Below are 23,945 nucleotides of genomic sequence, written 5' to 3'. Positions count from 1 at the left end.
GGATGGATGGGCTGAGCTGGGCTGGAGCAGCTGGGTGATGAGAATCCTGCTAAAGGAATTAAATCCCACCTTGCGGCGCCTCTCAGCCCAGCACTTCCCAGATTTACACCCAAACCAGAGGCTGGAACATCAATTCAGCCTCTTCCCAATGCTTGAGCCCTCCCCAACTCATCACAGCCCTGCTGCACTGAGCCCCTCTCCAAGCACAATTAACTCGGGGTGAAAACGCTCCCGGTAATTCCTGCAGGGATAACAGCACTGGGAATTTCTCTGGCTTTCCCCCTGTTGAGCCAAATCCCTGTCTAAATGGTTGCAGGGAAAATAACCCCCCCGATGTGTCTACCTTGAGATAACCTTGGCCACTTGCCAGGTACTCAGCTATTAAAGATGCTACTAAATCGCTTTATTTAGTGGTTTTAGCATAAATACTCTCACCAGGACCTTCAGCTCCACTGTTTGGGGTGTTAAATTTAAAAGGGAAGGAAGAGGGGGAAAAAAAAAAAAAAAACCTTCTGGAGGTTGTTTAGGCAAGGAGGAATGATTTAGCACGGTACAGGGTGGGATTAAGATGGCAAAGGTCACGCTGAAAAGAAGGAAAAGCTCCCCAACTGCAAGAGGTGGCTCCTGGTATGAGGAGAAAACACTGAAATGCTCAAAAAAAGTGAAAAGCAACTTGATAAAAAGTGATGGTTGAGAGAGTGGGATTTGGGGGAGGCAGGGGGGGAAATCAGGTTTGTATGGGGAATATGCCCATGAGGGTTCCTGGCCTGGGGGAGTCAGAGCCAGGAGCTGGAGGAGCAGCACTAGAAATGGACAAGTGGTGGTAAAAATGCATCAGAATCCCCAGAATTGCACAAGGAGCCCCAAATGTGGATAAGCACCCAAAGAATCGCAGCAGCATTGCTAAAATCAGATGAGCAACACTAAAAACAGATAAGCATCCCTAAAACTGCATCAGTACCCCTGAAGCTGGACCAGCATTCCTGAAAGTGCACCATCATCCCTAAAACTGCACCAGCATCCCAAAAATTGCACCACCATCCCTAAAATTGCAGGAGCATCATTAAAATCAGATCAGCATCACTAAAGGTAGATGAGCATCCCTAAAATTGCAGCAGCATCCCTCAAACTGAAGGAGCATCACTAAAACTGCAACTATGAAAACTGCCCTGGCATTCTTAAACCTGGCACCAGCATCCCTGAAGTCAGGTAAGGATCTAAAAAAATCTAAATCTAAAAATCCCTTATAGGAAAATAACCCATCAATACCATTTAGTATTTAATTCATGTTATTATCTTTAATTATTTGCTATTTGTTTTTATTGGTTATTGACTATGTATTACTATTTATTTTTTATTGTTCATTTTTTAGGACAGTTAAGTTTGTTCTTTACCAGCCCACTGACAAAGTGGCCCCAGTTCATTATTTTTGTTTTAGAGCAATTAATTAATTGCCGGAGTTATGAGACATTGGATCTGGCAGCAAGATATAAAGAAACCAATTTCTGCACTCAAATGCATTAAAAGATCTTTGCAGGCATTTGATATAAATGGGATTTTCTTGGGATTGAGATAAAAATTAATAAGAATTTCTTTCTTTCTTTTTTAACTCCTCCAGCAAAGTTCATCTCCTCAGAATCCAGATTTTGGGGGCTTTTTTTTTTTGAATAATTCTATCTAAATCAGGTGAGTCAGTGTGGTGAGCAAGGTCAGGAAGGGGATGCAGGATGGAGAGCTTGGGATGCAGGATGGTCTGGAGAGAAAACCTCCACCCACCACGCCTGAGCCAATTATTTATAATTATTTATTATGAGCTGATGAAGGGGATAATAAAATACAAGACCTGGAGAGGGCTCAGCTCACTCATCTGGAGCCCTCCCTTTGGAAAGAGGCAGCAGGAAGATAGTGGAAATAGGGTAAAAATAAAAAATGTGGGGGAAAAAAGGAGAAAAATCAAGCAGGCAAAAACGACTTTTTCTAATAAAAAATACGGGAAAAAGGAGAAAAATCAAGCAGGCAAAAAAGACTTTTTCTAATAAAAAATATGGATAAAAGGAGAAAAATCAAGCAGACAAAAAAGAGTTTTTTCTTCTGGGATAGCATCAAAATCTCCATCCAGGCTCCCAGGTCGGCATCAGCACCGGCAACAGGCAGCGGCACTCGGATGGAGAAATTAGCAGCTTGGAACAATAAATTCCCTTTTAAATTTATTGCTCAGGAGCATTAAAAATGTCTAAAGTGGTTTACATCCACCAGCGCCGTGGGAATTCGCCCAGGGATCCGGGAGCTGGTAATTGCTATTCTCAAACTTGCCTTGGAAGCTTCAAGTAGTGTTTAAAAAAAAAAACAAAAAAAAAAAAACACATTTGAAGGGCTTTATAAAGCCATAAAGTGCCCTCGACGTACCTGGGAGTGATGGAGCTGGGAGAGGCTGGTCCTGCCTCCACCAAATAATCCTGGGAATTACACACTGAGCTGGTGATGGGAAAGGAAACTGCTACAATTCAATATTGGAATGATTTTTTTCCATTATTTGGCCAAGTTTTGCCTCGCTGCTGGGCTGGGGGCAGAGCCTGTGGCACTCGGGGGCAATGGGCTGGGAAATGTTGGGTTTGATGCTTGGACAGAGCTGGGCTGCCAAAAAATGATGGGCAAAAAGGGGGAACAAAGAGGGGGAAAAAAAAAAGAAAAAAAAAAATAGAAGTTAAAAAAAAAAAAAAAAAAAGAGGAAAAGCCAAAAAAGAAAATTGAAATGGGGAAAAAAATAGGAGTGAGAAAGACAGAAGGGAAAAGGGAAAAAACGTTCCCCTTCTTTTTTAGGGGGGGAAAAAAGGAGGGAAAAAAAAAAAGGAAAGGAAAACAAAGAAAAAAAGAGAGGAGAAAAAAATTTTAAAGAAGGAAAATCAAGGGGAAATAAAACAGAAAAAGGAAAATATTTTAAAAGAAGGAAAAAAAATACAGAGGAAACAAGAAAAGGAAATACAGAAAAAGAAGGGGAAAAAATAAAAGACAGTGATAAGAAGACAAAGGAAAATAGTAAAAAAAAAGAGAGAAAAGGTGGAAAAGGGGTGGGGGGAAGGAGAAAAGGGAGAGAAGGGGGGAGGAGGAAAATTAGGGGAAAGTGGCAGGTGGAAAGGAGGGGAAAAAGGAAAACAAAATCAGTTTTTCCTGACATGGAAAATATTCCAAGGGGTTGAAGCTCGAAGCCAAGGCTGCAGGAGCTCCCAGGTCCTGGGGAGGCTGACGGGATTTTCCCACTCCCAAACACATCTCCAAAAACAGATGAAACGGGGGGGGGGGAAGAAATAAAAGAGAAGCTTCCCATAACTGGTCCAAAATTGGGATTATTTTTAATTGGCTTTCTGAGATTTCTGGCAGAGATCCAGGCAGCGCAGCCAGGGAAGGGAAAACCTGGCCAGAAACTGTGGGTTCAGTAATAACATTTTTCATAGTTTTTGTAACACCTTGTTAAAGCCAAAAGCTCCGGATTGAACATTCATGGGGAATTTTTTTTTTTTTCCCCTCGACACAAGTTGGGTTTCACTTTCTCCTCCACCTGCACCAAAATAATGTGGTTTTTGGGGAGCATCAGTGGTGCTGCACACCAAAACCTGAGGGTTTATGGCCTTTTGGTGAAGCTACCTGGATATTTGGGATTATGCTTTGTATGGGAGGGATGGGACAGGTAGCACAGGATGCTGTAAGGTGGAGGAAGCATGGCCTGGAAAATGAAAGTCAAGGTAAAAAAAAAAATCAAATAGTGATAAAGCAGAAAAAAAAATTTTTTTTACTAAGATAAAAAAATAAAACAAGAATAAAAACAAAACTAAGTCAGATAATCTAAAATTTAAAAAAAAAATAAACCAAAAATTAGATCATAAATAGCATGAAACTAAAATTGAAAAAATAAAATTGGAATTGAAAAATAAAAATTTCAATATAAAAATAAAATAAAATAAAAAGTAATAAATAATAATTCTTAAAAGTTGTAGACATGGTGCTTTGGGAAGTGGTTTCGTGGTGGATTTCACAGCTGGACCTGATGGTCTTGAAGATCTTTTGCAACTCCACTATTTCCCAGCCACCAGTTAACCAGAGTTGAGAGTACCCAGGGCTTGTGTTCCTGCTTGGAAGAGGAAAAGCCAAAAAAAAAGGGAATATAATCAGGCAGTTGGGAAGCGCTGAGGCCAAATTCCTCTCTTATTTATACAGCTGCAAACCACAGCTGGGCAAAGGCAGCCTCATCCCACTGGGACCACGGCTCCATCCCACCAGGACGGTGGCTCCAGCCCATCCCATCAGGGTTTGTCCACGGGGATTACCTGGAGCACCACCTCAGCCCTTGCAAGGCTACAGGCAGAGATAAACCCGAGTTTAAATTTAATTGAGGATTAATTCCCATCCTTCCGGATTATTATTTGGAGCCGGCATCTTAATGATCTGACTAATGACGCTGGGAATTAATTTATTTGGGGGCTAATTAGAGGGCATTTGTTAACACCCTCTTTGGTGGTGGCGAAAATTATTTGGGAATCGAGTTATTCGACAGTGCATGGGATATTAAACTGGGAATTGTCTGGATCTGGTAAATTATCCCACTAACATTCCCAAAAAAAAGCAGCTTTCCACATGCTGGAGTGAAGTAAGGATGGGGAATAACTGGGGATGGGATGCATCAGCAGTACCCATGACCTAAAATAAAGATGATCCTGATGCTCCATCTGGCTTCCCCACCAGGATTGCAGATGCCAAATCTCCCTGAATTCATCCCTAATTGTGGCAAAAGTTTCCTCCTGACTTTAGGAAGTGTGGGGCTGCTGCTCCTCGCATCCCTCAGCTGCCCCATCCCATCACTACGCTTCATGTCACTGATTCCTTCAAGCCACAGCAGCTCCCAGAAAAATAAATTGTGCCAAACTAGGGTGTCCCAGCACCCTGGGTTAATTTTCTCCAGGTCTTCAGGAAATCTCCCAAGAATCCATCACACAAACCCAAGCAGGAGGTGGAGGGTACCCAAAGGTGCATCCCTGAGGATGAGGATGGATGGGCTCAAGGATGCTCTTCCCAGCAGGACCAAGCCAATATTTAACTTTTGTGGGAGGATTAAAAAGAAGAAAAAATACTCTCTTATCACTCAGAGATTTATAGATGCTGTCCATCAACTTGGAAAAAAGACAAGAAGTAATTCAGAAGTTCACTGGAAAAGCCAAAATCACCCGAAATCCAAAGCTGCCGCATGAGGGTCTTGTTTTATCCTTGAGGTGGAAAAGCAGTTATTCCTGATGTGCCAGAGGGATAAAACACTCTTCTCCCAATGCAATTTCATGCATTTAATCCAAAAGAGGAGATTTCCTTAAAAAAAAAAAAAAAAAAAAAAAAAAAAAAAAAAAAAAAAAAAAACACCTTGGGAAAAAAAGATGAGATTTCCTTTTAAAAAGAGGTGACTTCCTCTAAAAAAAAACTATTTCCTAAAAAAATGCTTCACTTAAAAAAGGAGCAACTTTTTTTAAAAGGCAATTTCCTTAAAGAAAGTGAGATTTCCATAAAAAATGAGATTTCCTTTATTTCCCCCTTCCAAAAAAGATGGAGGGAAAACGGGATACGTTCCTGCAAGCTCACCGGGGAAGCTCAGAATCACTTTTCTCCCTGTTTTTTTCCCTTGCTCCATGATATCAGGGAGTGCTTAATGTTATTTATAAATAAATCTCTAATATTATAAAGATCTCAGGTTAAAATGAAGGGGCTTATGGGCTGAAAGTGCCTTAAAAAGCCCAATTTTGGGATGCTAAGGAGCCCGGCATCTCCTCTTCCTGACACCGCCAGCTCCCCTATTAACCTCTCCTGTAATTAGCCTCAAGCAATTAACTTCTGCTCCTAACGAAGGAATCTCAGTGCAGGGAGTTAAATAAAATAGGAGGGAGGAGGGGGAAAAAAAAAATAAGGGAGAATCCTGATCTCATCATCTGCCTGCTCCATATAGCTTAAACCCAAAACAAAATGCTATTTTTTTTTCACCTAAATCTCCCAAAATCCAACTGATTGACCCAAACCCCTCTCCCAATCCACATGAGGCTGGAAAGAGCTCCCAAAACATCAGACCCCAAAGGTTTTGGGGTGGGTTTTTTTTTCCAGAGAGCTTTTCCACAAGGGGATGATGCCAACCACACCGAGTCAGCACTTTTGGAGACATGATGTCCAAAAGTTTCACCAAAGCCAGGTCCACTGAGCCACACTCTTGCTTTTCCCCCATTCCAACCCCAAAACCTTTCAGGCTTTAAAGGCAAAATAAGTTGAAAAAAGCCAAATTAAGCCATTTCCTCTCCTATTTTCTGCTTCTCCCCGGCAGACAGCTGTCCCGCATCCCGGCCAAAAATAATCCATCCCCCCCCTTTCCTCAATCTAATCTCCCCGGCTGGGAGTTTGAAAATATCCTGCCGGGTTTAGGGTTTCCCGTTACCCGGTGGGCGGCCAGATAGTGGGGAAAAAAGATCCTTGGGAGCGAGAAAAACCGGGAAGAGCCCAAACAAAGAGCCGGAGCCCAAGCTGAGCTTGGACACCTGGCGAGGAGCGCGATGGAAGTGGAAGGGACACCCCAAAGCCTCGGCAAAACTTCCCGAGTTGCACAATGCCAACGGCGGAGCCACCCTCCCGCGGAGGGAAATGCGGCAACCAAATTAAAGGATAAATTTCAAATCATTATTACTATTATTATTATTAAGAAGAAGAAGCAGCCCTCCCTGCATTGCTGCAGAGGCACGAAAAGGGATTTCTGGAGGATTCATGGAGCCCAGTGGGATGGAGGGGGAGCTGCCGAGGGGTCCCGGGGAGTGTCGCAGGGGGAAGGGGGTGCCCTGGGGGAAATGAGGTGCTCCAGGAGGAGGTGGCACACGGGGGATATCGGGGTGCACCGAGGGTTTGTCCCGGGAGAGGCGGCGGGATGCGGCATTCCTGCCAGGGCCACGCTGGGGCACTGGCGGCGAGCCCGCCTGAGGCCCTGCGAGGCGACACTGCTGTCCCCCGGCCCCGGGGGGTGTCCCGGGGGTACCGGGAGGGCACCCCGAGCTCACCGGGCGCTTCTCAAAGCCGGGATGCTGCGGATAAAGCGGTCCCCATCACCCCCGGTGCATCCCCCGCCTAGGCGGCACTGGGGACAACTTCCCGGCCACCAAACGCCGTGAGCCGGGGGGCTCCAGCCTTCCCCGGGGGCCGTGACTGCGACCCCTCCTCGGGCCAGCTGAGGGGGGCTGGCAGCGCTGCAAACAGCCGGGGGGATCGCGAGTGGTCTGGGGGGCTGCAGCCCCCAGGGAGGGCAGTGCGAGCGGCCGGGGCCCGGAGCAGCGCCGCGGGGACAGCACCGCTCGGGGTCCGCCGGCAGCCCGCGGTCACCGCGGCGAGCACGGGGGCCGCCACCCCCGGGGACACTGCGAGGGGAGGGCAGCGCGGTCCGGAACCGGCCGGGGGCCGCAAGCCCCCTGAAGGCACAGCAAGCCGCCCCGGGGTACGGCCCCCCGAAAAGCCCCGAGAGCCTCCCGGGGGATCCGCAAGCGGGCTGCAACTTGTCAGGGGGGGCCGCGACCTTTCTGGGGGGTCTGCGAGCGCTCGGGGGGTGCGCAAGCCGCAATCGCTGGACACCCCCCCGGGATGGCTGCAGCCGGCCGGGGGATGGCGAGGAGAGGGTGCAGCCCGCCCCAATGGCTGCGTCCCCCCAAAATTACCGCGCCCGGCCGAGGGGGTCACGGCGGAGAACCGCAGCGGCACGGCCGGCCGGCGGTCAGCCCGCAGGGAGAACCGGACACCGGGGCCCGACCCCCGCGCTGCCCCGGCCCCGCACCGCCGGGGAGACGGCGGGAACGGCAAGTTACTTCCCACACCGGAGGGGATGGGGGGTGGGGGGGTGGGGGGGTGTCCCCGCCGTCGCCGCACGTGCCCCGCCGCCCGCGCCGCTTTGTCCGCCGGGCTCCGCGGCTCCGCCCGCCCCCGCGCGGCGGCCCCGCCGTGAGTGACAGCCCTACCTGCCCGCCAATCTTCATCACACCGACACCGGCCTGACAGCGCGGCCGCCGCTCGCCGCCCGCCCGCCCGGCCCCGCCGCGCCGCCGCCGACAGGCCCCGCCCACCGCCCGCGGCGACACGCCCCCCACGCCGAGCCACGCCCCCTCCGGGCCCGTCCCGCCGCGGGGACACGCCCCCGGACACGCCCCCTCGCCGCTCCCCTCAGCGCCCCCTGCTGGCCGCCGCCGCGCCCCGTCCTGCGCCCCACCGCCCCGAACGGAGCCGGGCCCTCCGGACCCTCCGGACCCCTTCGGACCCTCCGGACCCCTCCGGACCCCCCCGGACCCTCTGGACCCTCCGGACCCCTCCGGACCCTCCGGACCCCTCCGGACCCCCCCAGACCCCTCTGGACCCTCCCGGACCCTCCGGACCCCTCCGGACCCTCCGGACCCTCCGGACCCCCCCGGACCCTCCGGACCCCTCCGGACCCCCCTGGACCCCCCCAGACCCCTCCGGACCCCCCTAGACCCCTCCGGACCCTCCGGACCCCTCCGGACCCCTTCGGACCCTCCGGACCCCTCCGGACCCCCCCGGACCCTCCGGACCCCTCCGGACCCCCCCGGACCCTCCCAGTGTCCCCAGGACAGCGCTCAGACCCTCCCCCGGCCACCCCTGCCCCTGCTCCCCTCAGCCACGTTCCCCGCAGCACATCTGCCTCCCCAGCAGCATCCCTCCCCCGCTTTATTTCCCCAATATACTGCCCCGCTCCCATATAACCCCCCAACACATATTGCCCCTCCAACAGCCTCTGCTCCCCTCCAGATTTCCGCTCACCCCGAATCTTTATGCCATCCCAGACAGACCCAGAGCCCCCCTCGTGGCCTTGGGATCCCCCAGCCCGGAGTCTCCCGGGGTCCCCTCTCCATCAAAACCCCCGGGGGTTTTACCGACCCCGTCCATCCCCCAGCACAACCTTCACATTTCGGGCACCCAGTGAAATCCCACCTGTGGTATTATCTCCCAGGCAAAACCCTCTTATTCTGGAAATATCTATTAATTATTGTTAATTTAGGTGGGAAAGAGAGGGCTTCTGACCGACCTCTCCCTACCCAAATTTTGGTCCACATGGGACATCGACTGCCCTACTCTCTCCCAAAGACCCGAAGACGAGATTTTCCTGAAATCACATTCATTGGGAGCACTGGGTCCTACAGCCAAATTTTCCCACATTTTGTTGCAAAAGCCACAGATTTTTCCGGATCAGTTTGGCCACAGTTTTTTTTCTCCCAATTTTCCATCCCCTTCCCTAATGAAAAATGCCATCAAGAATGGCTCTAACGAGAAGCACTGAATTTCTGCCCATTTCCTCAAGATTTTCAGTGGGGGACAGAGTCGTTCAAAAGAGCCCCAGAATTTCTTTGGAATAGGTTGAGTTTAACAGGTTAAGGAATAGGTTAAAACTGATTCCAAAGAGTTCCTGAAGGATGTACGAGCCAGGAGCACTGAGTGGTGTGTAGGGGATGGCCATGGGCTCAGGAATGCAATGGGAAAGGTGGACAAACAAATTAAATTCAAGTGCAGGAACTCAAAACACTTTTAATTTTTCCTCCTCAGTTTTCCGGAACAAATGGCCTCTTGAGAACTCAGCATTCCTAAATCCCTCCTTCTAGTTTCTCCCAAAAATAAGTCCATCCAGAAAATATTTGCTCCACTGTTTGTACCTCCTGCTTGGGAGCAGGCTCTAACACACACTGAGGTCCTTTGGGTTGGTCAATGGAGAGCAAGGGAAAATAGATGGCTCCCTCTGGGAATCCATCAATAAAATAACAGAGAGATGCAGTGGGTGGTTGGGATGAATCCCACCCAAAAAAAGAAAAAATCACTGCATTGCATCACTGAGAAAACCAGCAGGAACTCAGAGCATCCCCCCAGTCCGTTGGAGATGTTGGAATGATTTATAGGAATTTCTTGCCTTGTAAATCAGCCAGCAGGACGTTTTTCCCCTCCCTTATTACTATTCCACAGAAGCGAGCAAAGATGAGGAGCCATAAAGCTGTCGCCGGTTGTTTCAACCAGCTGGGGATGCCAGACAGAAAATATTTCGGGTTTTTGCAGAAGCTGGAGAATTGGAAAGGAAGAGAGAAGGGGAGGCAGATGGAAAAGCCATCACAGTGATATCAAAGGACCACTGGATCATCCACCCTTGGCATCTCATCTTCCTCACATCTCATCTTGGAAAACAGGGATGTAAAAGAGCAGGCACACGTGGGGCATATTTTAAGCTACATCATTGCCAAAAATATCCAAGAGCTCAAAGTTTTAGGGTTCTCATGGTACAAGGATATTTCTTATGGAGCCAGCAGCAACAAGCTCCTCACATTCATTCCTCAAGCATCCCAAGTTTATTCCTCAAGCATCCCACATTTGATCCTTGAATATCCCACATTCACTCCTTGGGCATCCCTCATTTATTTCCCCCAATTTGTTACCAATCACCAAAGCAATTCCTCCACTGGTTTTGGAATCTCACTTTCAGGGAATGTATCCAGGCCCAGATTTTTCCTTCACAAAGGCAAAAGCTGCTTCTTCCCTGGAGAGTTTTTCCAGAGGTTAATTATCATCAATTATCATCCTTGGTAAGAAAAATACATTTCCCAGTTGGATTGGCCACTTCATCACTCAGCCATGGGAGCTTGTGGGAGATTTTTTAGGTGATAAATTAAAATTCTCTCACACTCAATCTTATACTTCTTTTCCTCAAAAAAAGGCATAATTCTGCTACAACAGGTCATTACTGAGTGATTTTTTTTTTTTTGTCAAGTCTTGTCCTACAAACCCTGAGCCTCCAGATCTCCAGGAGGTGCCTGGCTGCATCCCTGAGAAGAGTTTGGGTACCAACACACTTCTTCCCCTGGGCTGCAGCTGGACAGGATATTCAAACCCCAAAACCAGGACACCATCATTCAGACACCTTTTTCCATCCCTATCCCAATCCAGACTGCTGGAAAACCTCCCTGAAATCAAACCCCCTTCGCTCAAAATTCCCCCAGATTCTGAGGGTTGTGCCATTTTCATGGCCCAGACTGGAGCATGGGCACCTCAGGGAGATAATTCTGCATATGAGGAGTTAGTGCAGTAAATATATAATTGCCACAAACTCACTGGCACTTATTCCAGAGGACATGGACGGGTCCCTTCCGAAAGAAATGAGTACTCAGAGCAGGTTTGATGAAATATTAAACATTTGGCAAGAGCAGCGACATACATAACCAGCAATATTTACATTTTTACATAACGGGCTTCAGGAGAAAACAAATTACATAAAATATAGAGGTTTAGTCTCCATCATTTCACTGCTCCTCCATAAATAATTCAATTCTCTTTCCAAGATTGTATTATTGCTCGTGTCAGATTTCTCTAAGAAAAACTGTGACGGGATTCTCCGCAAGATGCATAAGAGCAAAACCCAGTAAATTATTCAATGATAGATATTAAAAACAAGACAGGGTTTGGGGACATTTCCTTGAGGCTGAGCCTGGCTTAAGCATTGCAGCAGGTTGGAGGGGTAAAATGTCCCTTCCAAATTCCTTACATGAGGGTGTCCAACCCCTCAGGAGTTAAAAGATGCTACAAAGGAATCCCTAAAGACAATTTAGGACTTGTTTCAGGAAGGCGTTTCTCCAAACTGTGCCAGTGGTGCCCACCAGCCCTTCATCCCTCAGGCTCGGACACTGCATTTGGATTCAAATCACTCATTAAAATTTGTGCTAGATTTTTAGGAGATGTTTAAGGACATGAATATTTCCCTACACGTTTCCAAACTCTCTCCAGTAAAGACTTTCAAGAAGTGAGGAGAAAATTCAGCATCAAGCAATGCAGCCTTAAAAGCAACGTAGGGACCATCCACACAGAGTCATCTGTCCAAACCCAACAAAGTTTGGGCCAAATGTGGGATGAAATTAAAGGAGTCCCCAAATTTTAACTGTTTACCTCATGGAAGATTTTTATATAACTTGATTTTCCCTCAGTTTTTAGTACTTCACTTACCCACGAGACAACTCCTCATTTTACCTGTGCACATGATTTTCCTGGGAATAACAAGGGAGTCAACCCCAAAAGATTTTAAACACCAAGACAACAATGTTATTTTTGAAGCCATCGTGCATTTAAAACAATCTCAGACACACAAACGAGCATGTAATTTCACAACTAATAGATAAATACATGGGAGAATATAATTAAAGGGTTTATCAATAATCCATAGGGACAAGGAGGATATATTAAGAATAAATGATCAATGCCAGGATGGCTCTATATTCCCAGAGGTTTTCCTATGCGAGATTAAATAAGATTAGGTTTATTTCTTGTGAGAGGTTGATGGATTGATAATAAAGAAAGCTAAAGCCAAAACAAAGGATTTTTCCCAACTGATGGGCAAAAACCCACCAAGCAGCTGGGATTGAGTAGGAAAACATCTAAAAATGGGATTTCTCCTCTTCTCACACTGGCTGAGTGGGGGTTAATGATGGCTTGTTGAGCCAGGAAAGCATTTTGGGGTCCTTCCAGAGGGCAAGTGATGAATAAATGGCAGGTTATATATATTTTGATTAGAAAATCCCTGCTGCCAACTTACTCCTCTAAAATGTTTAATTTCAAGGCATAATAAGTCCTCGGCTGGTTTTTGCTGCTCCTTCGGGCTCTCCTGTGCAAAGTTACTGAAAGCATCTGACTGACTGATCCTTTCCCAAGCATTTCCAGGGATAAATAATAGAAAAAAGAAGGCTCTGGATGTTTAAAGTGACTTACCTCCAGCACTTGGACAAGCTTTGGAGTCTATTTTCCAGAGGCACTATCAGCTGATTGAGATAGAGATGGGCTGGAGGGCTACCCATGGGGGGAGAAACAAAAATTACAAATAATTCTAAAACTATACCTTGTGCAAAAACAAGACCAGGCTTGGTCAATAGGCTGAGCTCTCCTCCAATTTTTGTTTCCCTTGGATATCTGCAGCACCTGACAGTCGCCAAACGCAACGTGGAGACGCTGATCCTGCCCTTTTAAATTTTTGACTCCACCTGAGACGTTTCTTCACCTTGGCTGGGCTTTGGCTCTCATTCCCCATCCTCTCTGGGGCTCAGCCCGTGATGGGAGTCCAACCTTCACCTGCAGCCTCTCCTCACTGAGCTATGCCAGCACCAGCCTGGCTTCCCGGGAGCTGGTGGAGGGAGAAGCGGAGAGATGGTCACAACTCTTTAAAGATGCAAATTGAGAAGCAGCCATCATAACAAGAGAGCTCTGCTAATTCTCTTACGAGTATGCAGATTTCGACGCTGACTTTTCCTAGGCTTATTTGTTTTAGTTAGCAGTAAATTTAATACCAGGTCCCTGAAGCAAAGAGACAGATGGACTATAAACTTTGAATTTTGAGTAGTTTTACTTTCTTAGGTTCATGTCATCTTTGATGTCTTCTGAAATTACATCTTGGAAAGTTCTCAGGGATTGAATTCTGCTTTTTTTACAGCCCTCAAAGCCATTTGATTAGCCGCCTTTTAATTTTTTTTTTCTTGTGCAGGTTACCTGAAGGATCTTAAATACCATCTCAGTGATTCATATCCTTGGCTGCCAGAGTTGTCTCATCGAGTTGCCAGTGGACCTGAGAAAACCAAACCACTACACAATATCTTCTCCACAGGCAAAGAAAAGCAAATTTAGTTTTACACATCCTTTGGGATGGAAAATTTCTGAGATCTGAGACCCAAACCCCTGGGCTGAAATAAAATGGTGCCCTTGCAGGACACAGGGCACCTGGGGTGAGGTTTTGGAAGGACCACAAAGTCATAATGCAGCAAGAAGAATTCATGTCCTTTTTTTTTTTTTTTTTTTTTTAATCCATCAGCAATTAAAAAATCAGGTTGGAAACGAGGATAAAAGGATAAACAACAGAGAGGTTGGTGCAGCCTGGGGAAGCCCCTGGGTGAAGGGTGGTCTCCATCCTTCAGTTGTCCACAGGGGGTCGGATGAAGCCATGAGTTGATTGAATACCATGATGGGCAGATATACAAAAACATCCTTTTTACCAACAGCCTTGAGGTGTGGGAAAACTTAAAATTTAATCTGGAGGTGTAAAAACCACATCCCATGTGCTCAGGAGTCAGGGAGGGGTCAACTTAAGAGTAACACTGTGATTTTTGACGTCAACTGCTTTGACCCAGCAGATCTGGGCCCAGCCAGGTCCCATCATGACTAATCTCTATACCATCACACACAAATAGGGAAGGAAATTTAAAGAAAAAAAACCAGCATCAAAACCCTGCATCATTTCCAAGCTGCAGCCCAGGAAACAGCGGGAAAAAAAATCGATATGTGTCAAATGAAAAAGGGGGAGAACAAAGGTGCTGCAAGGAGCCAAGAATAAAACCAGAATGAAAACTGCAAACGGGCTTGACTGCCAAAAAATCCACCTGCCTGAAAGTCCTGTGGGTCTCAGCAATAAATTTGGGCATTTCAGCAGTTGTTGGTTGCTTTCAGTCATCCAACATCCCACCATGGGCAGGGGTTGCCATCACTCAACCCTTTCCAGTTTTAAGACATTATTGACTGCTCAATTGCAATGGAATTATGACAGATGATGATTATGGGCACATTAAAGTCTAATGAGTGGCCAGTGATTAATGCCACTGTGAAAAATACCAAAAGAACTAATGAGGATGAGCCACTTAAAACGAGGTGTTGTGGGATTCATTATCAATGGCTCCTTGGTTTCTCACCTGAAAGCTCTTGGGTGAAAAGGAAGAGGAGGATCACACAGGTAAAGGCACAAGGATTCCAAAGTGATGGTGCAAGGAAGACCCATATTGATACTCTTTAAAGGTAAGATTGGTGGGAAATTGCATTTCTTAGGGAAATGTGTGGGAAATAGAAATTTCTTGGAAAAACGTTTGACTGTGTGCCTTTGATAATGCCATTAGAAAAGCAAATTTTAATTGTTGCTGTCTCCCCAGACCCTGTTCCTGTCCTTCTTTTTCCCCTCGATCTTCTTATACTCATTTTCCATGGATTCTTTACCTCCTTCCTTTAGCTTTGCCTCTTCTCCCTCCCTTGCAGCACTAATGGAGGCCTCTACAGCCAGATTTGAATCTCTCAGGTAGTTTCTCTCCTCTTTCCTCCCCTTGATTGGAACAGATTTTGCCACAATATCAACCCATGTTGACTCCATGGGGATATATCATCCCATGTGGGCACAATGACATTAAAACATCCCCAGGTGACAACTACAGGAACTTTCTTTTTGTAGGGTTTTCAGGGAAATAGCAGCAGTTGCTTGAACTTCAGAGAACCGAGTATCCAAAACCTTATTCACACCAATTTACAAATTTGCTGGACTGAACTAAAGTTGTATTTACTGTAACAAGTCACCAAACCCAAATAATTACCAACTTCCTCCCACTTGGGAGTGATGGTAACCAGAAGAGGAATCATAATGACGACAGAGACACCTTCTCTTCCTCCATCCACGTTCTCCAGGTGCTCCTGGGCTGACATCAGTCTTGTCCTGCAGTGGGAAATGTTTTCTCTCCCCCACCAACCCGAGCCTTTTAGAGCCATTTCCACTTGCTGGGATGTTTTTTTTTTTTTTTCTTTTCCATTTGAAAAATGACTTCATATTCCATTTTATTATTTTTGAATGTTGCAGGATTTATTCTGTTTGAAGTCTTACATCCTCATTTCCTGTCAGGATGATTAAAATTGATTTCTGCCATCAGCTAGAAAAAGATAATCTGAAGTGGGTTCCTGTGAGAGAGAGCTCTATCCTCACTGGAGACATTACTAACCCTCTCCTATTATTTTAACTTTCTTTTTTTGGGGGGGGGTTGTCTCTTTGGAAAAGGACAACTCAGTGCTTCTCAGCCATAAGTGTCCTCCAGGTAAGTTGGGAAGAACTATTTAACCTCATTTTCCCCACCACAGAAAGTGGACTGAGGGATTTAAATAGCTCTTGTTTACCACTGCCAGCCTCCTGGCAGTATTTTTAGAGAAGTAATTGGATCCTCCTGACGCCTTCTCTTTGCTTTCTTGACTCCACATCCTCTGACCCTACACCTGCACCTGTCCCAGTTTGTATCTGGGCAAGCTGAAACGGGATGGGTTTTTCCCCAGCATTAAGCTGGGTGGTTCCCAGTGCACTCCGAGGCGTTGTAGGAGGATGAGGGAGGGATTTGAGCTGGAAAATCATTGGCAAGCTGTAAAACATCTGGCTGACAAAGAAAATATGGAGAAAATTAGTCCAGAGGACAAGTGGCACTCAGGGATACAGCAGTTCCAACCTTTACCCATCTCTTAAATCAGCTAAAGCTGGAATATTCTAAATAAAAAGTCAATTAAAATAAATTAAATAACTTTTTTTTTAAATCAATTCAATACATTTTTATAATTGATTAAATAAACTTTAAAATTAACAAAATCAACTAAATGCTGGATATCCTGAACAATCTCCAAAATACCCCTAAAACATAAATAACATCTTTCCAGGCTGAAGCATTTGGGGGCCTCATGACCACGCTGATTTGCAGCAAAACCCCATAAGCAAATTTATGCAAATGAGGGAGACTGGTGGCTCCTTTCACACCGAGGATGAAATGTCGTGTATGCTGACACTCTTGTCCCCAACCACCATCTCCAGACTCCCAACCCACAAGGAATGCCCCCAAAAAAGGGGTTCCCAGACAGGTCCCCACCATCCCACAGATCCCCATCACAAGGCTTAAACACCCTGACAAGAGAGTAATTTAACGCCATTCCCAGCTTAAGCTCCATATCTACCGGGCGTGAAATTAGTTCCAGCAAGCTGCAAATTTGCCACTAATAAAAATATTTAGCAATTCGCTAGTCTTTAAATCAGGAGCAGAATATTTTCTTTCTTGCATCAACGCCTGTTTCTTTTTAATTCTAATATTGGAGCACCGGGGAGCTCCAGCCGTAAAACTGGAAGTCTCACGACGGCGCGAGCGGTTTTAAATCAGTTCCCTCAGTGCTTCCAACTCCACCACCAAGAGTTTGATCATTTATTATCCTTTGACACCAGGCCATGTTGGTTGTTTTGGCCACCAGGATGAGCTGGGCACGGTGGATTTGCAGGTTTTAACCCAGAAGAAGCCATCCTGACTCAAACCCACCCCATTTCCAGGGGCTGCTCCTCTCACAAAAGAGTTTTGATCTATGTGATCCCATCTCTCAGGCTTTGAAGGAAGGTGACCTCTCCGTCCTCCTGTGCCAAGTGTTTAATTAGCCTCAGCACTAATTGCATCTCTCTGCCAAGCCCATTCCATCCAATGCCAGCCTCAGGATCTTTGTCGTGCCTTTGCCAAGAAATGCCACAACTCCTTGATCTCTTCCTTGGGAAAAACTATCCACAGTGATGACACATCCTTCAAATCCCTCCTTTTCCTTGGCAGGACAGCAGCGCCCATCCACTGGCCAACACTGAATTATTTGTGCCCAAATAAACCCTTTGAATTGGGTTTTCTGGGCCATAAGCACCAAACAGCATCTGTATGACTCCACTTCTTATTTAAAGCAGATTATTGCTTGAGAGCCTTGCCAGGAAAGGCTTTATGATATCTGCATTATGGATATCAAACACATTGGAGCTGGAATTAATCATCACCACATCGTTTGTCATCACTTTGATGTGTCCTGTCCCCAGCACAAGGGTTTGGGTGCAAATTCCACCTGGGGCCAATCAAAAGTCTTGGAGAAACCCGAATGTGTGACACCAGCAAACTTCCCTACATCAACAGTTATCCGGAACAAAACACCACAAATATGAAACTTCTCCCAAAGTCATGCAAACAGCACAAAAATCCTCAATATTTCCTGCTTTCCCATGTTTTTTAATTCACCTTTTATGCCCAGCATTGGCCCTCTCCCACTTCCTGTTACTTCTTTTTTCCAGGTGCAACACAACACTGACACAAGCAATAAATGGGACCAAATCCCAGCAGGTAAAAGCTGGAAAGAAAAGTCATTTTAGGCCAGCAATAAATGATTCTTTGGCAAAAAACTCAGATTTTTACATTCAGCTCTGGGCTAACAGAGCAGTCTGCAAGGCAAATCCCCAGCAAGGCATTTCTGATGTTGGGAGGAGGCTGAGATGCAGAAGAGGGATGTGTTTAGGATGATGAGCTTTGCTGCATGTGAGTTGAAGAAATTTCTGGTGAAGGTTGAGCTTAGGAATGTCACACCAATGGGGTTGGTTTTCCCAGTTTTCCTTACCTGTGGGTTTATTTGTCTTCATTGTGCTCAGAGAAACCTGCAGCCTTGCTGTGATACCAGATGGGCTGTGCAAAAAAAAATACTATGTATCATATGTGATATGTTCTATATTATATGTATTATTAAATATTGAATACATTTAATATTAAAGAGATAAATCTATAAGTATTTGGAAGGGGTTGAGCTGCTGGGCGTCATGGAAACTCCAAAGTTGTGCTTGAGTTACCATCAGCTCTACTGCCATGATGGGGTTAAAACTAACAACCAGCACAGCTGGGAGCTGGCCACCGGATGATATATAAATGATATATAAATGCAATATATGCAATATACAGCTTGCTTGGCTGTATATTGCATTTATTTTTCAATTTCTGGCCAAATATCTGGGCTGTGGCATTCTCCACCAGGAGGATCAATAGCTGGATGATTCAAGCTCTCTGCTTCAAACTCTTGAACTGGCTGGACATTGCTGTGGCTAGTATGAAGAAATTACCAGGCAGCACCAAGACATGGAGATGAGAAATAAAAACCCAATCAATATAGGAAGAAGTTAACGAGGCCACTGGAAAAGCTGTGGGTAGGAGGTACAAGAGAAAAATAAGGCAAGGAAAGGACTTATTGGCTGATGAATAAAAGTTATAACTTGTAGATGAAAAGCCAAAGGATACAAAAGAAATGGTAAAAGGAGAACGGTCCAGTTGAAAACAGCGTTAAGAAATTAAGAAATTAAAAAGAAATTTGGGGGTTAAGAAACTACCAGTTCCAAAAAAAAAAAAATGCAAAGAAATGGGAAAACAGAGAAAAGCAAAGGGAGATTGCCAAACAACAGAAGCAAATGTTTAATTTCTCATCCCCGGCAGGAGCTGGAAGCTCAGGGAATGACAGGAGAGAAAGACTGGGAAAAGAACAGCAGAGATGGACATCAGCAGGGCAGGGATTGCAGAGGGGAAAAACCCCGCCTGGTGGGGTTAACAACACGAGGCAGAGCAGGAAGGAGTTTGCTCTCAAACATACGTTTTTAATATGTTGGCAGCCGGTTGCCACTCTATGCCAAGTAAAGGCAGGTGTCGGAGACAGTTTGTGTTCCGCTCGCTGGAGCATTTGGTGTCACGCTGGCGACTCTGATTTCATCCCAGGCAAAGGCAGGGCGGCGCTGCGCGGAATAATTAACCGCTGCTTTATTCCTCCCCTTGAAAGGAGCGACAGAAAACGCCCACTCAGGAGGTGTTCTATGCAGCCAAAGTACTGCAGGCTTCAAGCAGTTGAGACAGAAAATATCAGTGTTTATTTTCTGGGGGTTTTTTGGGTTAACTGGTGGGTGAGCCTGGAGTGCCTGGGATTGGAACAAGATCGTCTTTAAAGTCCTTTCCAACCCAAACTATGATGTAATTCTGAGATTCTATGATAAAGTCACTCATCAAACCACAGTGGCCTGGGGCTGACGGGCAAGATGTGATGGTGAAGAGACAGGATTTATAAACAGGCTGAAATATTTATTTTAAATGGAAATCCCTCTTGTCTTGATACCAGAAGATGCATTGACAGACCTCCCCAGCTTGGCTTGGCTGCCGCTGACCCCCGGCGTGGCTGTTCCAAAACCCTGCTGCAGTCCCCGTGTCAGCGTTACTGTATTAACGAAATCTGCCTGATTTTGGCCCTAAATATAATTGAGGGTGTGGACAGCTCAATTTTTAGGGTTTTGGGCTGAAAGCGTGTTCGAGGTGCTCCCTGCAGCAGAGCGGGCAGGAGCGGGGTGGCGCCGGCCAACGGGAGGTAATGAAGCACCGATCCGTCTGCACCGGGAGGGGCGACAGGGAAATTCCCGCTCCACCGAGAGCAACTGCGAGCTCCGGGACAGGGGCAGTGCCGCGGGACGGGGAGCGGCTGGAGCGGGATCCTGGGATTCCATGTGGCCAGGAGAGCCGGGGGTCAATAGGACTGGGACCGGAGTGGGGGCCGGGACCAGGACCGGGACCGAGATCGGGGCTGGGATTGGGACCGCATCAGGATCGGGGCCGGGCTCGGGGCCGGGCTCGGGGCGGGGACTGGGATCGGGATCGGGATCAGAGCCGGGATCGGGCACTCGGTCCCCCCGGCGGACCCCCGCTCCGGCGGCGCGCAGAGAGCCCCGCCCATCCCTCCACCCTCAGCCAATGGGAAGCGCCGAAAGAGAGCCAGGCGGGGCAGGGAGAGCGGCGGCCACGCCCCGCACTCCGCCCCTCAGCCAATAGACAGCGCGGGGCGCGCCGCGGGCAGCGCTGATTGGCCGGGGCAGCGCGGTTGCTAGGCAGAAGCGGCGGCGCGGGGCGGCATGGCGGCCGCGCTGGGCGTGGGGCCGGGGGTGCTGGCGCTGCTGCTGCTCTGGGCCATGGCGCTGCTGCTCGTGCTGGCGCTGCTCCGCGCCGGCCGCGCCCGGTGAGCGCGGGGACGGGGACGGGGACGGGGACGGGGCGGGATGGGGCCCGGTGAGCGCGGGGACGGGGACGGGGACGGGGACGGGGACGGGGACGGGGACGGGGACGGGGACGGGGACGGGGACGGGGCGGGATGGGGCCCGGTGAGCGCGGGGACGGGGACGGGGACGGGGACGGGGACGGGGACGGGGACGGGGACGGGGACGGGGACGGGGACGGGGACGGGGATGGGGACGGGGACGGGGAGGGATCGGGCCCGGTGAATGCGGGGATGGGGCAGGATCGGGTCCATTGAGCACGGGGACGGGGAAGGATCGGGCCCAGTGAAGGCGGGGATGGAGATGGGGCAGGATGGGGCCCGGTGAATGCAGGGATGGAGATGGGGCAGGATCGGGCCCGGTGAATGCAGGGATGGAGATGGGGCAGGATCGGGCCCGGTCAATGCAGGGATGAGGCAGGATCGGGCCCGGTGAAGGCGGGGATGGGGATGAGGCAGGATCGGGCCCGGTGAATGCAGGGATGGGGCAGGATGGGGCCCGGTGAATGCAGGGATGGGGATGAGGCAGGATCGGGCCCGGTGAATGCAGGGATGGGGATGGGGCAGGCTCGGGCCCGCCGGCGCTGAGCTCGCTCCCTCCCCGCTGTCGCCGCAGGGTCGCCGCGGTGCCGGTGGCGCTCGGGGCCGCCGCGCTCACGGCAGCGCTGCTGCTCTTCCCCCGGGAGGGCGAGAGCCCGGCCCCGGCCGGCGCCGAGGAGGTGAGCCCGGGCGGGGCGGTACCGGCGGTGCCCCTGGATGGGCCTTTCCTTGGGAATGGCCCCAGCGGCCGTCCCGAAGCCCTGGGAATGGTTCTTTGCCCCGGGGATGGGCTTTGACCTCAGCGATAGCCCAGGAGAATGCCCCGTGCTGCCTTTTGGGTCCCCTGCGGCTCCTTCTCCGGCATCTCCCGCTGGCACCGGCTGTGTCGCTCGTGGAGCCGGCAACTATTAATTTCTCTGACTAAATTGCTGATTTACACTGTGGCCCGCCTGACCCGAGGGGTTTGGCTCCCCTCCTCCCGTCCCCAGGGGCTCTGTGTGGGATTGCACTCCTGCTTCAGTCCCGGCTCCAGCAGCCTCTGCTCGCTCTCTGCCCTTCCCTTTCGTTATCGTTTTCCTTCCACTTCTGCAGCCTTTTGCTTTTCCCTCATCTCTGTTTTCTGGCTGAAGCCCAGTAACAGCTCTTGAGCTCTCTTGTAGGTTCTTGCCGTGGCTGAGCACGAAGCCATCGGCGTGGCCAGGCACAGGGATGTCCCGCAGCTTTTGGATCACGCTGTCTGGGCTCTCCCAGAGCTCCTCGGGCTTTGAATACACAAAGTTTTGTGGCCTTTCAGGTGCCGTTTCCTCTGTTCTATTATTAATGCATGTTAATTATTGCTCTTCTGGTTCTTGTTCTGTGTAAATCCCTACTAAAAGATACTTGTGATGTTCTTTTCTTCTGCCTGTGTCACATCTGACCTGCTCGTGTGAAGGCTGGCGGCGAGATGAAGGGCAGCCCGGTGCGTGTTTGTTGCCTGGGAGGCAAATGGAATTGGAAAAGCTTATTTTTTTACGGATCTTCAATTGGACTGGACCTGCCCTGCCTATCAATAATACATGACCTGGGCTTTCTGCACCAAAACTCTGCTAATTGGCTAATTAAAAAGTGAAACGTGCAGAAGGAGCCGGCGCTTGGCTCACCAGAGACCCTCTGCAGGAGCAGCAGGGCTGAGCTAATGCGATGGATAAAGCTGAGCTGGGGCTGAGCAGAGCTCTGGGGGGCAGAGAGGGGATTTCATAAACAGCCTCCTCGCTGTGGGCTTCTCTTTGTGTCTTGCCTAGCTGCCATAGCTTTTTTTTTTTTTAATTTTTTTTTTCCTCACCATCTCCCTTCTGAAAGGGAATCAAGGGAATCAGGGCTGGAGGTTTGTGACTGGAGAGAACTGCTTCAGGGCTTGACTGCTGTCTCTTCCCTGTGCTCAGTACTGTGCTGCTCCACATTAACATTCCCCATAGCTTTTTGCAGAGATCCTTGTTCTCGTTTGTCGAACACTGTGCATCCCAGAGAGTGCCCATGGCCAGGGATGAAAAAAGCAAGGAGAGAAATCTGGGGGAGCCTCAGTGGTTCTTATTTCCAGAGCATAGTGTGCTCCCTCCATGCTCCTGGAGCAGCCTGGGGCTGTCACGTGCTGGGATCTGTGTGTTTCTCTTCCCTGCAGATTGTGGACACCTTCCTCATCGGCCGCTTCATCCTCCTGGCTGTGATGAGCCTGGTCTTCCTCGGGTGCCTGTTCCTGTTCCTGATTTATCACCTCATGGAGCCTGTGTATGCCAAGCCACTCCACAGCAGCTAGAGACAGCGGTCTCTGCAAAGAGCAAATCCTGATTTCATGGGAATAAACCAGAGAGAAACACCAGGAGACTGTTCTGGAGGTGACCATGATGTTCTTGCTGAGCTCAGAAAGAGCCAGCGAAGCGTGCGAAGACTTTGCTTCATCTTAAAGAGCAAAGTGTGATCTGAGCATGAGCCTCTTCCTCCCCAGGGGGTTCAAGCCTCTGCACCTGTAAAGGTGTGTGAACCTCTGAATCCTGCTCTCATTCACAGGAGAGCTGAGATCCAGGCACTTGGTGCTGCTCCTGATTCAGTGCAATGAACTGAACTGAGAGGGTTTGTTATTGTTACCCACAAGAGATGGTTTGTTACTGCTCCTTTTTCACTGTGGTTTAATAAAACTCTTTGAGAAATCCCCGGCTCAGGCTTTATTTACTCCGCAGGGATGTAACATTTGGCCACACTGTGGTGAAAGTGCCCATGAAAAGTGCCTTTTTCTGAGGCAGATGTGGGGGTTTGAGAAAAGAACCAAACAAACACCCGTGTGTGGCCGTGGATTGTTTGGGATGGTCCCTTGGAGCAACTTTGGAGTGGGGAGTGCATAACGTGCAAAGTGATGCCAGAGCAGTGAATGCAAAGCTGCCCTCCCCAGGAGTGAGGGAAAAACTCTGCTGGTCCTGCCAGCCATGGAAGAGCCCCTTGCTGACACCTGAGTGCTCCCTGCCTGTGAAAGCCCTGAGGTGTCACCTGGGTGCTGCCAAAGCCTCAGAGTCGCTGCTACCCTAAAACTTCAAACTATTGCTGGATTCTAGCACAGATCCTGCAGAACCTGCTGATCAACTCCAACACCTTCTCTGTCCCCCTTTTCTCCTCTTGCAGGAGAAAACACTCGATGTTTTGCAGGAGCAGCAGTGGGGTTG

General features: G+C 48.7%; 2 protein-coding genes across 3 annotated transcripts in view; one reads left to right on the top strand and one right to left on the bottom strand.

Moving 5' to 3' along the window:
- The window catches only part of PKNOX2 (PBX/knotted 1 homeobox 2), an 89,079-nt gene extending 80,994 nt beyond the window's left edge, over positions 1-8,085 (bottom strand). For both annotated transcript variants that reach the window (XM_066334809.1, XM_066334810.1), the window contains exon 1: positions 8,013-8,085. The gene's annotated coding sequence lies outside the window, so the exon portion shown is untranslated. The remainder of the gene's footprint in view (positions 1-8,012) is intronic.
- Positions 8,086-20,572: 12,487 nt separating this feature from the next.
- Positions 20,573-23,442, top strand: TMEM218 (transmembrane protein 218). The gene is made up of 3 exons (XM_066334916.1): positions 20,573-20,679; positions 21,332-21,434; positions 22,913-23,442. Exons 1-3 carry the CDS (start codon positions 20,576-20,578, stop codon positions 23,045-23,047), a joined length of 342 nt encoding a protein of 113 aa, XP_066191013.1. The 5' UTR covers positions 20,573-20,575; the 3' UTR covers positions 23,048-23,442.
- Positions 23,443-23,945: the final 503 nt, after the last annotated feature.

This window comes from Sylvia atricapilla, chromosome 23 (assembly GCF_009819655.1).
Source record: "Sylvia atricapilla isolate bSylAtr1 chromosome 23, bSylAtr1.pri, whole genome shotgun sequence".
Classification (NCBI taxonomy): domain Eukaryota; kingdom Metazoa; phylum Chordata; class Aves; order Passeriformes; family Sylviidae; genus Sylvia; species Sylvia atricapilla.
Note: the sequence above shows the minus strand (reverse complement) of the source record. Positions and strands in the feature narration are given on the sequence as shown.

Coding starts and splice junctions, on each gene's coding strand:
- TMEM218 (XM_066334916.1), top strand. CDS start 20,576: ATGGCGGCCGCGCTGGGCGTGGGGCCGGGGGTGCTGGCGCTGCTGCTG. Junction 20,680..21,331: donor CTCCGCGCCGGCCGCGCCCG/GTGAGCGCGGGG, acceptor CTGTCGCCGCAG/GGTCGCCGCGGTGCCGGTGG. Junction 21,435..22,912: donor CCCCGGCCGGCGCCGAGGAG/GTGAGCCCGGGC, acceptor TCTTCCCTGCAG/ATTGTGGACACCTTCCTCAT.